General features: G+C 42.2%; 1 protein-coding gene across 1 annotated transcript in view; it reads right to left on the bottom strand.

Moving 5' to 3' along the window:
* ank2b (ankyrin 2b, neuronal) overlaps positions 1–11,250 on the bottom strand; it is an 82,491-nt gene extending 71,241 nt beyond the window's left edge. Inside the window, exon 1 of the mRNA XM_030780510.1 lies at positions 11,122–11,250. Within this exon, the coding sequence (XP_030636370.1) occupies positions 11,122–11,250 (129 nt within the window). The remainder of the gene's footprint in view (positions 1–11,121) is intronic.
* Positions 11,251–13,328: the final 2,078 nt, after the last annotated feature.

The following is a 13,328-nucleotide window of genomic DNA, read 5'->3' as shown; positions in this document are numbered from 1 at the left end:
TAAAGTAGGAGGTGCACACACTGGACCAAGCATCTAGTTGAATACAAAATGTCCCACACAAGGGTGCAATATACTTGGGGCAGGCTCGGAATATCTTTCCAAAAAACGCTGTAAATACTGATCTCAAAACAGCTTCCATACCTTTCATCCACTAAAAGAGGCAAGCATACACTGATTCCAGATCAGCTCTCAATGAGGAAATTCTACCTGTCCCATCTGGCAAGACGATAACTCTTCTTCTAGTCAGCTGTCCAGTAGTGTAAACAATCTCTGGGGTTTAGTTTTCACATAAAAATGCCATAAAAATATGATAGTAGCATCAAAGAGGCTTCATGTGCTGAACATCAGAAGTGCTGGAGCAATGTATTTTTCAGGATAGAGTAAAAACGGCAAAAAAATGCACAACGCAGGTCTTTGAACTATGTTGAAAAACCTATGTCACTGAGATTGGTGGGAGGTTACAAGGTCAAAAGAGCAACTCTGCACACAATACACAATAAGCAAGTACATTCATCGTTGGTCAGGTCCCAATAACAGCTGAATGGATCAGAGCCAAACCTAACAGCAATGATATACTATGCTATGCAGTCTTACCAGACTTTCAGAGTCCGAGCTCGGGTCAGGACCGCAGTAGTCCGCGGGAGCATCCAGTTCGGGCTGGTCGCCTTTGCCTTTGCCTTTCAAAGCTCTATCAGCGTGGCGGGCCTTACGCATCGCTGCATTGCCCATGGCGACCGCTAATGACCCAGCACACCAAGCTTCACGTCATTAAGAGTAAATAAATTAACGGGATGGGCTGAATCCGCCTAGAACAATCCAATGTTTTTTCCCTCAGACCCTCATTCAAACAGCCCTAGAAGAGACCACCGTTCAAAATGACACAGACTTCTCTGTCTCCCTGCATGTCAGTCAGTCAGTCAGTTGGCCAGACATCCCAGTCCTTCCATAAACAGAGACCCCTCGTCCGCCGCTGCTAGCGGCTAAGTGCTAACGCTTGTCCCTCAACGCTAAATTTGAGCTGGGTCTATTTTTACTCCCACCAGCCCAGCTATGCATGTGAATGCAGTGTTGTGTTGGTATGTTAGGAGGGTGGCATGGCCAACAAGGAGAGCTGAGTTTTGGAGTTGGTGGTAGTGGGGGAGGGGGGGGGGGATCAGGCAACAGTCTTCTTTGAATGCCCATTGCTCTGAAATGCTACCTCACTGGCATCTGTCTGCAAGAGTAACCAGTCACGGGGGGAGATACTCACTCCACAAGTTGTAAAAATGCATAGGGGAGTCAGGTAGCCTGAATGTCTTCAGATGTCAGCTAATCTTGAAGAATCCAGATTGCTGAACAAGGTCACCTGAGGTTATCTGTTATCTGACTGATTAGCTGCCAGCACTGTAGTATCTATGGAACCAGAATTTAACAATTTTGAAACTGCTGTGAGGAAAGATGAATGTTCTATGCTGCTTTAATTCTGTTCAGTGTTCCAGAATCCTGTTCTGGAACGCTCATTAATCGTTATTAATGTCTAGAGTGTTAGTAATGTTTAATGTTATGTCATGTTTCGATGAATTTTATAAATATGTTGTTCGAACATCATCCAATGTTGAACTTTTGTGGCCTGTATTCCAGCTTTATTGATCCTGGTTAGCAAAATTGCGGTCAGACAGAGCCTTTTAAATGTATTGATCAGCCTCTTGTAGTCAATCATATGAAATTCATTAAGATCACCCCATAGGAGTGTTTTAAATCTCAGATGTAAGATAATGGGCCTGTGTAGAGATGTGTGTGTGTGTGTGTGTGTGTGTGTAACAGAGAGAGAGAGAGGGAGAGAGAGATGTGTTCAAAAAAGAGGTAAATGGTCTCCTTTTTCCCTGCTGGCCTTTCAAAGGTTAATCACATGACCTAGCAGCCCCTCTGACAATGCCCTGACTGTTTCGCCCCAAATATTTCCCATTGACTAGAATACGTTAGCGCGAAGCGTAAACTGAGCCCATTCAAAAGAACTGTACTGTTACAGCCTACTGAGATCATCACTGAAGGACTGAGGAACCTTTGAGAAGAGACAAAATTGGGCTCTTTGCCAAGGAACCATCTCTGAAATGTATGAGCAGGTAAGGACGGCAAGAAAATCTCTTTTTTTCACTCAAACTCCATTATGGTATTGCATGGCTTGGAGCCATGTCCTTGCATGTCTTTTTTCTATGATAAATAAAGTATGTAGGGAAGTGTTACAGCACTGTATCTGGGGAGAATGAATGCAACTGCCGACAGTTAAGGTGGAAAAAGATTTCAACAAACTGCCTAATTACCAATTAGTTTCATTAAACATATTCCACAGTTCATTTGCACATTTCCATTCGCAATTCTGTAACGTTTGAAAATGCTCCACTTTCCACCAATCATCTAATTAATATACACACAGCGTGTTACCATGTCAGCAGAGAGCAGCCATGTCATGAAGCATAGCAACCAAATGTTTACATGTCTCCGCCCCCCGGCCGTCCGTGAGGGGGCGGGGACCTGTGACATTTAGCTGGCTCAACCCTCGGCTGCCAATCTCTGTTCATTCCTCCCTGTACAGCCAACTTCTGCCTTTCATCTAAAGAAGATTTCGTTTTAATTTCTCTTCACTATAGCTGAATTGCAGAGCATAATCCTTGGCTGGGGTAGGGGGGGGATGGGAATGGCTCTAATCTGTAGTAAAACCATATGGCCCACACAAGGGGTGAGGGGCAAATGTGAGGAGATGCTCACTCCTGTTGTGAAAGAACAGATCAATATATTGACTGGAACGATCAGTACAATGAGTAATGCACTGAGTAAACACATAAAACATTCATAACGACTGCAGGGGCGTGAAATAAAGTTTATGTGCGAACTAGTCAAAGTTTTAAATGATTAATTACAACGTGGAAATCATTCTGTTCGCTCTCTAGAAGCCATCGGTGGGTTCATCTGACCAACAAGCATATCTCGTTTCAAGACTGTGGCACTTGAGTGACTTGGAGACTTCGTGCAAAGCTTGGCAGGAGGAAAGGTACCGAACCTGCTAATGCTCTTTGGCCCAGGAGTTTTATCACTCTATTAATTTGTGTTTGACAGACACATGCTGAGAAAGGCAAGAAAAAAAGTGTTGAAGACAGTGTCTTCTCCTTTACAGACAAGCAGAGAGACAGATAAGTAACAAATTTAAATTATTCAGTCGAACAGTCTATAAGAGGGTACATAGATTGTGAGCATAGCCCCAGATATACTTAATCTGATTTTAAAATATACCAGACTTCTGATTGAGCTACAGGAAAAACACTATAAAAAATATTCAGATGGCATAATATCATAATATCATAAGCTTTTGTGAAGGTACCTTGAATTATGCAATATTACCAGGTACCCTCACAAAATTTAAAACACTACACAAGGAGATATTACTGAGATAACGCAAAAATGTATGTGAGATGCTTTCACAACAAGGATATGATGAATTATAGCAGTGATGACAAAATCACTCCTTGAGTCATATTCGCTCGCACCTTGTTAAGTGTGACTAGTTTTCTTTTTCTTTTCTTTTCTTTTTACTGCCGAGTCAGAGAAACACAGTCAAGATTAGATCTGAACACTGTGATGTTGCTAAATAAACACACGCAAGGAGTTAACAGTAGCCACAGGATGCGCACTGCTAGCCATGTGAAGGTCTGTACAAGCTTTCATGTTGTGTAGAGTACACAAGTAAGTTAACATGAGAAGACTTGACAATCTCTGCTCTTCTGACTGGAGCAGAACAAGCCTACAGTGGCACTCCACATGGTCCTAGACACATGTGTGGTGTTTGATCCCATATCTGAGGCAGAGTGGCTAATTAAACATGACAGCGGTAAGGACAGAATCGCACTTTCAAGAATGTGTGGGAGACACGTCCCCAGCTGTTGCCTCCGGAACTACTCCCATGAATATGCAGCTCATGCAAATGTAGAAAACAGACATAAAAGTTTTACGTCACTGACTTGCCTTTGCTTTTAAATTGCGCAAAACAACTGTATGACACACCTGTTCACCAGATTGTTCGATTCAACTGTTTGTCAGAGCAAGTGGAGCGAACAGGACTTAAGTCAGAGACAAAGTTGTCATGGCAACACAAACGGACACGATTATGTGGCGAGTGAATTTGTTCGTCTTGAGCGTTCAATCTCCACTACTGACAGGTTGCAGATACAGCTCCGAGAAAAAGCAAGCAAGCAAAAGAGCGTACATTTAGCTGCAAAATATATAAAACAAAAACATAAAGACACAATTTAAAACCAAGAAAGAAAGCTATTTCAGTAGGTAGAACCATTTATTTTAACGTTTAAATTTCTGAGTGGAGGATTTGTGGGGGGATTTGTGTTAAATTTAAAACTGTCATTTGTATATACAATTGGTCAGACCATTGTCAAGGTTTTCAGTTCAGAATTTTATCCCAGCAAAAAAAAAAAAAAAAAAAAAGTCAATTATCGTGGTCTACAAAGATAAAACCAAAACAGCAATGCAGAGGCATCATTGGACAGAGGATGTTATTTCCCTGTTACCAGGACAACCAGATTGTCAGATGGCTAGCCTAGCCAGTGACGCCAGATGTTGAGGATTTATGGTCGATTTGGTTTAGCGACTAAAATCACGCACCCAAAGCCTGCCTTGCCTGCTCCTGACCCACCCCCTACTCATGCACAGCCTGCCCACTGAACACTCACACTACACCAGATGTTGTACTTTTGAGGCTTGTCTGGATATTACAGTAATATCTCGTCGCTGGTTGACCTCCAAACATACATATACACAAACAGCCATGTGCGTGCCTGTGCACATGAAAAACATAAATACAGAACACATACACAAAAACATAATTAACAGAGTCTAGTTCTGCTTAAAAAAAAAAAAAGGTTGTCATAGCGTGTGAGAGTTAAACGAGAGACTGAAAATAACCCTGGCATATGCACCTATTTCCATAATTATAATGGCATAAAGCATTTATCAAGCTTTCACCATTTGAGGATTTAAATGTTTAAATGCTGTGCATTTGAAGTGTGTGTGTGTGTGTGTGTGTGTGTGTATCTGTGTGGAGACACTGCAGTCACTCATGTAAAATGCAGAAAGCCCTTCTCTTCCCAAGAGTCTGGCCTGTTCCAAAAATACAGCTCTACCTAAGACATAAAGTACGAGTGAAAAAAAAAAAAAAAACATAGGATCATGGTCTTTCTACTGAAGGATCCTACACTTCCTGTGTCTGAAGAGAGACCAAAGACCAATCTCCCAGCATACATGTTTCATTAAGGGCCATTAGTGACGTATGCAAAGTTCACAAAGGAAAAGAGCAGTCAGACGTATATACAGGGCAAACTGGAGCTGACGTTAATGTTTCCAAGGAGCAGAAAATGCAGCGAGTTCTTAGAATTGCCCAGGAAAATGAAACTTAAAACTTAAGAAGATGTTTTAAGAGTTCTCTGTTGAACATTTTAGATAAGAATACGTGTTGAAAGGAAATGTTCTTGTTAGACAGGTGAATATATGTCTTTAGACAGAAAAAAAGGCCTTACAGAATGCCACATCATCATTGTAGGGATGTAATTACATTGCTCTATATAGAGGCACACACAAACACACACACACTCTCTCTCTCTCCCTCTCTCTCACACACCGACACACCGACACACACACACACACACACACACACACACAACTCACACCAATACATTAAAAAAAAAAAAAACAGACACACAAGGTGTAACAGTAATATCACACATTTCTGAATGAGAATTCGACATCTGAGATTCATCACCTGCGGATATTCAATTCACGCCCATCAGACGTATCAGTGGCTTTCCCGCCGTTCTCCCCTCTTATCTCCCACCCCTCCATCACTTTGTAACGAATCCTTAATTACTTTTAAAAAAAAAGCAAGAATAAATGGACTCAAACTGCAATTCATATTTTTAAAACGTAAAATTCTTACAGAGTATGATTATTTTGAGAATGCGTGCCTAACGATGATGGATTTGGATCAGTCAGGCACATAATATGAGGACATGTTTTTGTTTTTTGGGGTTTTTTTCCCCTGTCTAACTCAGTTGTAAGCAGGGATATGCATTGTTAACCAGCAGTGTCTTCTTGGAAATTCAGTAATAAATTTGCAACAGGAAATTTCAGATTACTTTGAACTCGAAAAAACACACTTTTTTTTTCCTCTCCCCCAAATAGCTCATGATGTCTTTACCTCTTACAGTTTTATCTCTGAGAGAAAATTAAAACCACAAACACTCCAAACCCATGTTTCTCAGCACTAACCCACCTGATTCTACTTGTAAACCAATAAGGCTCTTGATTAAATGAATTAGGCATGTTTAGTGCAGGGAAGGAAAAGAAAACGTGGAGTCTTTGAAGTCAGTGCTCTGCGCTGTTTCCACAGTCACTTGCCATCTCTGTTTGTGCTAAACCTCGGTGAAGCATTAAAACAGTTCCATATGCAGTAATGTCTTAGAGAACAGCTCAACAAAAGCTGGGTTTGTATGTGGCTCACAGAGAGAAACACCATGACTCACAGCTACTCGAAACAGTGCTACTGAAAAATGAAATAATGGCATTGAAAAGCAAAGCGAACAGCAAACATTTAATAAAGTCCTTTGGGGCTAATGACTCCCAAATGGATAGCGAACTAAATGAAAATTTCAATGCAGGTACGTGATATATATGAAGGCAAAATGGCTAAAAGCCACAGAGATCTTTGTCTGTGTTAGGGGCTGCACAGAGTACTCAACCATTCGAGTACTGGGGCGGTTACATCAATTCTCGAGTTTCTACATTATCGTTGCTAATCGCATGATGCTAGATCTCATGCGCACTCAGTTTCCAGATAGAGCCCTTGGTAAGCAAGAGGAAGGAAGGCGACAGTATAAAAGGGTGAATCAATTGTTTGTTTGTTCTGTTGTTGTATTTCACTGGGCAAATTTTCTTTCCCAGCTGTCGTTGTGATGAAACAAACGTACATTTGTGAGTTGTGGACGGATTTCTCAAGGATGGCTCTAACGTCGAGTTTGTCATATAATACACTATGCTACTAACGCTGCTAGACAAATTAATGATGTTAAAAGACAGATGCAAGCAAATGTGACTCATTTCATTTTTAAGTCGGTTAAGACCAAGTGTTATCTTCATATCATACCGTTAATGTTATGCTTTGCCCTATGCGCTAGGACCAACTGCATAGTTGCACCGAGTACTCGAGTTTTTCAGGAAACGAGTACTCGAGTTGTAACATTATGCACTCGGGCAACCCCTAGTCTGTGTACATTATGAAATTGGATTAAAACTGTTTTGGTGTGAATTTTTTTCAAGATACCCAGTGTGGCATTAAAACACGGGCATTACCTAACGCTCTTGATTAACAAAACCCTGAGAACAAATTGTCCTATTATGGATCACCAGAGTGCACAAATGTGGCTGTTTAGTAAATTACATTCGGTTAATGATCTTTTTCGACATGATTTATGCAATATATTTGTGAAATGTTGATAAAATATCAGTTATACCAATATTCCTCTAAAATTTCACTCTGAAATACTGACCAGAAATTCCATATTCAATATTGGTCACATCGTTATTCTTTCAAATCTTAACAAATGAGTTGGTTATGTAATAAAATTACCACTCACAAGTCAACCACTCACAAATGGTTTGTAAAAAAAAAAAAGTCAGATATTGAATGATATGGAAACAAATTTACAGCAAATTAATCCCAGTCGTTGTCAAGGAAACAGCTTGGCTGAAAGAAGAGCTTGTGAAGTTGTGTGTTTTGGGAGTCGGCGTGTTATGAAATGTGCTGTAGACAATAATGTATTTTATCACACGAAAACTCGAACCTTGACACCAGGGTCCTGCAGAGCAGAAGGACCAAAGAGTGAATCTGCTTTAATTCAAAACAAACGCGACACACAAGAAAGGACGAGGAGACAGCGACTGCAGCGAATACCGGGAGAGAATCGGAAACTCAACCTTAAAGCATGTTCCACCACGAGGAGAGAATGCATTTTTCTTTGTCAATTTACAGAGGAGAGTGAAAGTCATTAACAAACATAGTTCTTTGACACAGTATTTCTCCAAGAACAGTTTACGACACAAATTAAGGGAACTTAAGTGAAAAGTAATAGCAGTGTAGTGTCAGGTCTTGTGTGTTGTTCCTCACAACTGGGTGATGGGTGCAGTGAGAGAAGAATGTGAAGATGTGAGGAACTCTGACTTTGGAAGAAAAAAAAAACTCTCCTTGCTTTTTGCATTACATGCCTGACTCACAGTCTTTAATCCAGGGGAGAGGGACAGAGACATAAATTTGTAAGAACTTTTTTTTTTTTAAGGGGCACATTCGCTTTTTATCTCCTCCCACAAGCCGTACATGAAAATGAGTGCATTTGAATCAATCATGTTAGTGGAAAAGACCATCAAACGGTTCAAATGACTGAAAGTGCTCACTGTGCAACATCTGCAGAGAATAACATTTGATATTTCTCTTCAAATCTTATTGACCAATGATTCAATGTCATTTTATGTCACATTTGTTGATCGGTGATTGGTAACGTGTAGCTGGAATGAAACAAGGAACTTCAGGACGCGGTTACGCTGTCCCTGCACATTTGTCAGCAATGTACACCACAAATCAAGTCGTGATTTATTCAGTCAACACCCCATCTCCAGTCACTTCCTTCTATAAGTATTTTTACAGCCCTAAAAGAGCAGCAGCAGTACCCGTGTAGTCAAGGGCTCCAGGCCAGAGCCAAAATGCCCAGATGGCATACACACAGATAGTTTTGTTTTTTATCCTGTTTTTTTTTTTTTTTTAGTCACAGGCAGGGGGTTGCCGTCAAGTCCGCAATGATGCAACAGCGTACGATCAAATCCTCCCCCACCCCCCCAACCGAGATCTGACTGCTCTGCATTAGCACACTGGAGGTCGGTGGAGGGGATATCCACAGGATGTGAGACCTCTCTGTATAAATTAAAATCCTCTCACGCTGATGGCTTTATTCGGCACGCGTTTCCTTTAGCTAGTACAAAGGGTGTGAGGTAGAGCGAGGGGGGTGGAGGGTGGGGGGATCTGCTGTACTCTTTCCTGTGTCCTTTCACTCCTAAAAAAAAAAAAAAAAAATTGCCTGCAATTGCCACTGGACCACTTTAACATATTAATGCAATATTGCCCACAGTTTAAGACTACTAAGCAAAATCCTACGCAAACTCGCTGGTTTTTCAAAAGTAACACAACTATAACCTTACATAACCAACGCTGTGCCTTTACTTATTTGGTATGTCCTGTTCTAACGTACTGTATCACAACAATGACGGTGCGGGCGACATCCCCCTTGGCCAGGGGTGGGGGAATGGGGGGGGGGGCATTCTTAGCCCATTATAACATCGTCCCTACTATATGAGTGACACATAACAGTAAGCTTTCACAAATAACTTGAAATGAGAGGACACAAGTGGGGGCGTGGTCTAAGTAAAACGTCATGGTAACATGTGTGAGGACCTCCAAGGATGTAATCTTGACTTTAGTAATGAAGTTACACTATTATACAAAACATTTTATTAAAACTGTTTATATGTTTAATATTCTATATAATATTAAACATTCAAACATCTCATTTAATGTTATAACCATTTGAGAGTTGCACAGAGTGATTCAAAGATGGGCTTTTTCTTTGATTAAAATGTATGCAGTGGTGTTTACACATGAACGGAGATGATGACTGGTAAAATTAATGTAGCATAATCGATTGTTGACACTGATAAAAAAAGGGGAACAGCAAGGTAAACAGCCTCTTATTTGACTGGCGCTCTCCCAGATTGAATCAGTAAATCATTTTAACAACTCTATTTCCAATGACCGTCTGAGATTGTACTCTAAAAACAATTATCACAGCAATAACTACAAGGGCCGAACAGAGTGACGAGATGTCTTAAAGGTCACTCAGATCATTTCGTTGACATTTACAACGTAAAAATACAGATACTGGCATTTGAAATGGGTGTTTGTTTTGAATGTTTCGGTCTGAGGTTGCTGTTATCGGTCGAGATCTGCATGGCAGATGGGAAAACTACCCACACTACTTAGCAATTATAAGCACGTCCTAAAAATATACGCTCATAGGACAGAGAATGGAAATACTTCAGCGGCGGACATCTGGGTGCGAACACGAGCTGAACACGTACAGTTCGCGAGGCTCCGGGCGAGTGCCGCATCCCGTAAAGCTTCAGCGCGAGAACAGCAGTTGTACTTGTGGATGGATGATATTTATTGCTTTGACATCTCTTTGTTTCTCACGTGGTACTTAAAGACGTCAGAACGCACATCAAGGCACCAATGTGGATACTTGCACAAACACACTGCTTTTGTAGACACACACACACACACACTCCCATACACAACCCTTAATGGAATATCTTATACAGTTCTGGACAGTGAATATTAATAGGTTCAAGTTTATCAAAGTTGGATGGAGAAATGTGCAGAGAATTGAACCACTGTAGAAGATCTCTAGATATAAAGAGAGATTGCAATGATGCACAAAGAGAGAGAGAGAGAGAGAGGAAGCACTTTCTAGCCTTTCGAGCCGATAAAAGGCTTCGCACACAGAATAATACATGGCGGGAGGTAGCTGAGACGCAGCCTGTACACTGAAGGCATACTGCACAGAACCCACGGTGGGGAGAGACGAGAGGAGACAGCCGCTGTATCCTGGCAACGCAGTGCCGGCAGCTGCAATGCACTTTTGGACAAGACACGGTGCCAAGACACAAGTTTTTTTTTTTTTTTTAAACTTGGTACCTTTGAGTACTCATCAAATGAAGTGTTGGGACAAACAAGGTTCCCTCTGAAGGCAGCCTCTCTCTCAAGACGTGACGAGGGGAACTAAATGAACGCCCGAAGAGTTCAGTAGCTGAAAGAAGGGCTGTTTAGGGCACTTTTAAAGTGATGATGGTCGGTCTGACCGGAGAAGGTGGTGGTGAGAGGATGGAGGTCTTGAGGAGGTGGAGGTGGAGGTGGAGGTGGAGGTGGAGGTGAAGGTGAAGGTGAAGGTGGAGGTGGGATGTGAAGGAGTGACAGCCTCATACCTTCCTCCTTCGCTCGGCTCTCTCACGAGAGCGCCTCCTTCTCTCCCGGGCTTTCTCCAACGCCTTCATGTCAGTGGCCTGCTCCATCTCCACCCTGGCCTTTTTGATGTGGGCCGCGGCGTGTGCCATTTCGCCTGCGTTTGTCTTGCCCTCTTAAGAACAGGTAAAAAGAAAGAACCCGGAAGAACCGCCCGCAAACGGGGGGAGGAGGTTTAAAACAGAATAGACTCCCAACAGGCGACTTTCTGTCAAGGGCAGACGTGAGCCAGTCCTCTCCCACAGCTCTGCGTAAAAGTGCAGAGGAGGAGAGGCCAATGGAGAGGAGGCGTGAAACAGAGAGAGAGAGAGGAGGAAGAGAACAGCTCTATTCTTTCCACAGCATCCCTCGGAACAGGCTATCTGGTCCACAGCTTCTGTCCTCTCTGTGTGAACAAACGGCATCTAAGGTATGTGATAGAGTGTATGTGTGAGTGTGAGTGAGAGAGAGAGAGAGAAGGGATGGGAGGGGCATGGATCTAGCTCGCATCAACAGAGGTAAGCCAGGAGAGAGAGAGAGCGAGAGAGAGAGAGAGAGAGAAGAATACAGAGAGGCAGGGCAAACAAGTACAAACCCCACCCTCTCGCGGCAGCCGAGACATCGTCTCCCTTTAGCCGCTTTCAGGTTTGGAATCGTCGACCATCAGCAAAGCACATCAAAGCGACCAATCGCATCCGTTGGGGGTGACGGGGGGGTGGGGTGGGGGGGGTCTCTCAGAGAGACACTCTGGGATGGGGGAGGGAGGGAGTTACTGCACTGTACCAGTTACTGTCCTCTACATGAAGAAAGGAGGCAGCCATGTGCGCTAAACGCAGAGGGGGGAGACGAGAGATGAAAGGCACCTCCCAACCTTTCATCCTCATCCCTCATCCCAAGCCTTCTGTCTCTCCTCCACCCGCTGAACAAGGCAAATGGTGTAGTCTGGTTGCATGGCTGGATAGTGCTATTACTCGTCTCACTTCAGTGCCACACGACACAGAAGCTTCCTGTGATTCTTTTATTCTGTTCCTTTTTTTTTTTTCTTTTTTAACGCCCACTTCTTTTCTATACCTGCTCCCACTGTCAGCAAATATATATGACGAGGAACGAAAGACAAAAAAATCTGACAGGGTGCCAAAGCAGTCAGTCGGTCGGTAGATAATTGTGCGATCCAAACTGAGGAGGGGTTTTGTTTGGTGTGTCTGTGTTTCGAAGATTTGTGTTTGAAACCACTTGGGCTAAATTTGTGTTTATTCAGTTTATATTTAATCAAGTAAGCATGATATAATGATTAACGTGTGTGTGTGTGTGTGTGTGTGTGTGTGTGTGTGTGTGTGTGTGTGTGTGCGTGTGTGTGTGTGCATATCATTTGTGGTGTTTCATTTATGGTAATTACATGACTCTGAGTCTCAAAAGCTTTTTTATCAAAGTCAAAGCCAGCACACTGTAATTGTAGGTGTATCTGTAGTAACTTCTATATTACAAATTCCTTTACAAGTTATAATTTAGAAGAGAAAGTATTTGTCCAATAGAGAGAAAGAGAGAGAGAGCGAGAGAGAGACCTTTTGCTCATACACTCAGCATGGTTTCTATAATAAATCATTTTGTCTGCACAAAAACAGCAGAAATCCAGGCAGAAAACACATATTAATGATTTATCACCTCCTCCTGTTGGAGGAGGCGAAAAACAAGGAAGAGGAGACACAGGGAAAGAGAAAAAAACATCCAGCAGGGACAGATTTCCACAGCCAAGTAATAAACGAGTGTTTCCCATGGGATTCTTCCTCTCACCCTATTCCACCTTCATATGTTGCTAGTGTGAAACCACATGATCGACAATGAATCACTTCATGGTACAGCTAAATCGATAATCAGTACACGCATGCTCCTATAATCTAGGTTTGTGGGTGTATGAACACAATAGTCACTTACGAAACATACATCACAGTACCAGACAATTCTGAATAAAACCCATTTTAGGATCTCTACTCAATTTTCAGTAGGCCAAATCTCATACAAACCATGCAGTTCTAAATCTTTTTATGAAAGAGGCATTGGGACACACTGATATAGCCTTACTGTGTGTCAAAGTGCAGTGTGTCTATGAATATTTTCATTACAAAACTGGAGCGCTGCCACAGCAACTGCTCCTGCTATCTGTGCAATTGCAGTGCAATAATAAAGGCTCACG

This window comes from Chanos chanos, chromosome 7 (genome assembly GCF_902362185.1).
Source record: "Chanos chanos chromosome 7, fChaCha1.1, whole genome shotgun sequence".
NCBI lineage: Eukaryota > Metazoa > Chordata > Actinopteri > Gonorynchiformes > Chanidae > Chanos > Chanos chanos.
This window is presented reverse-complemented; position numbering and strand designations above follow the sequence as displayed.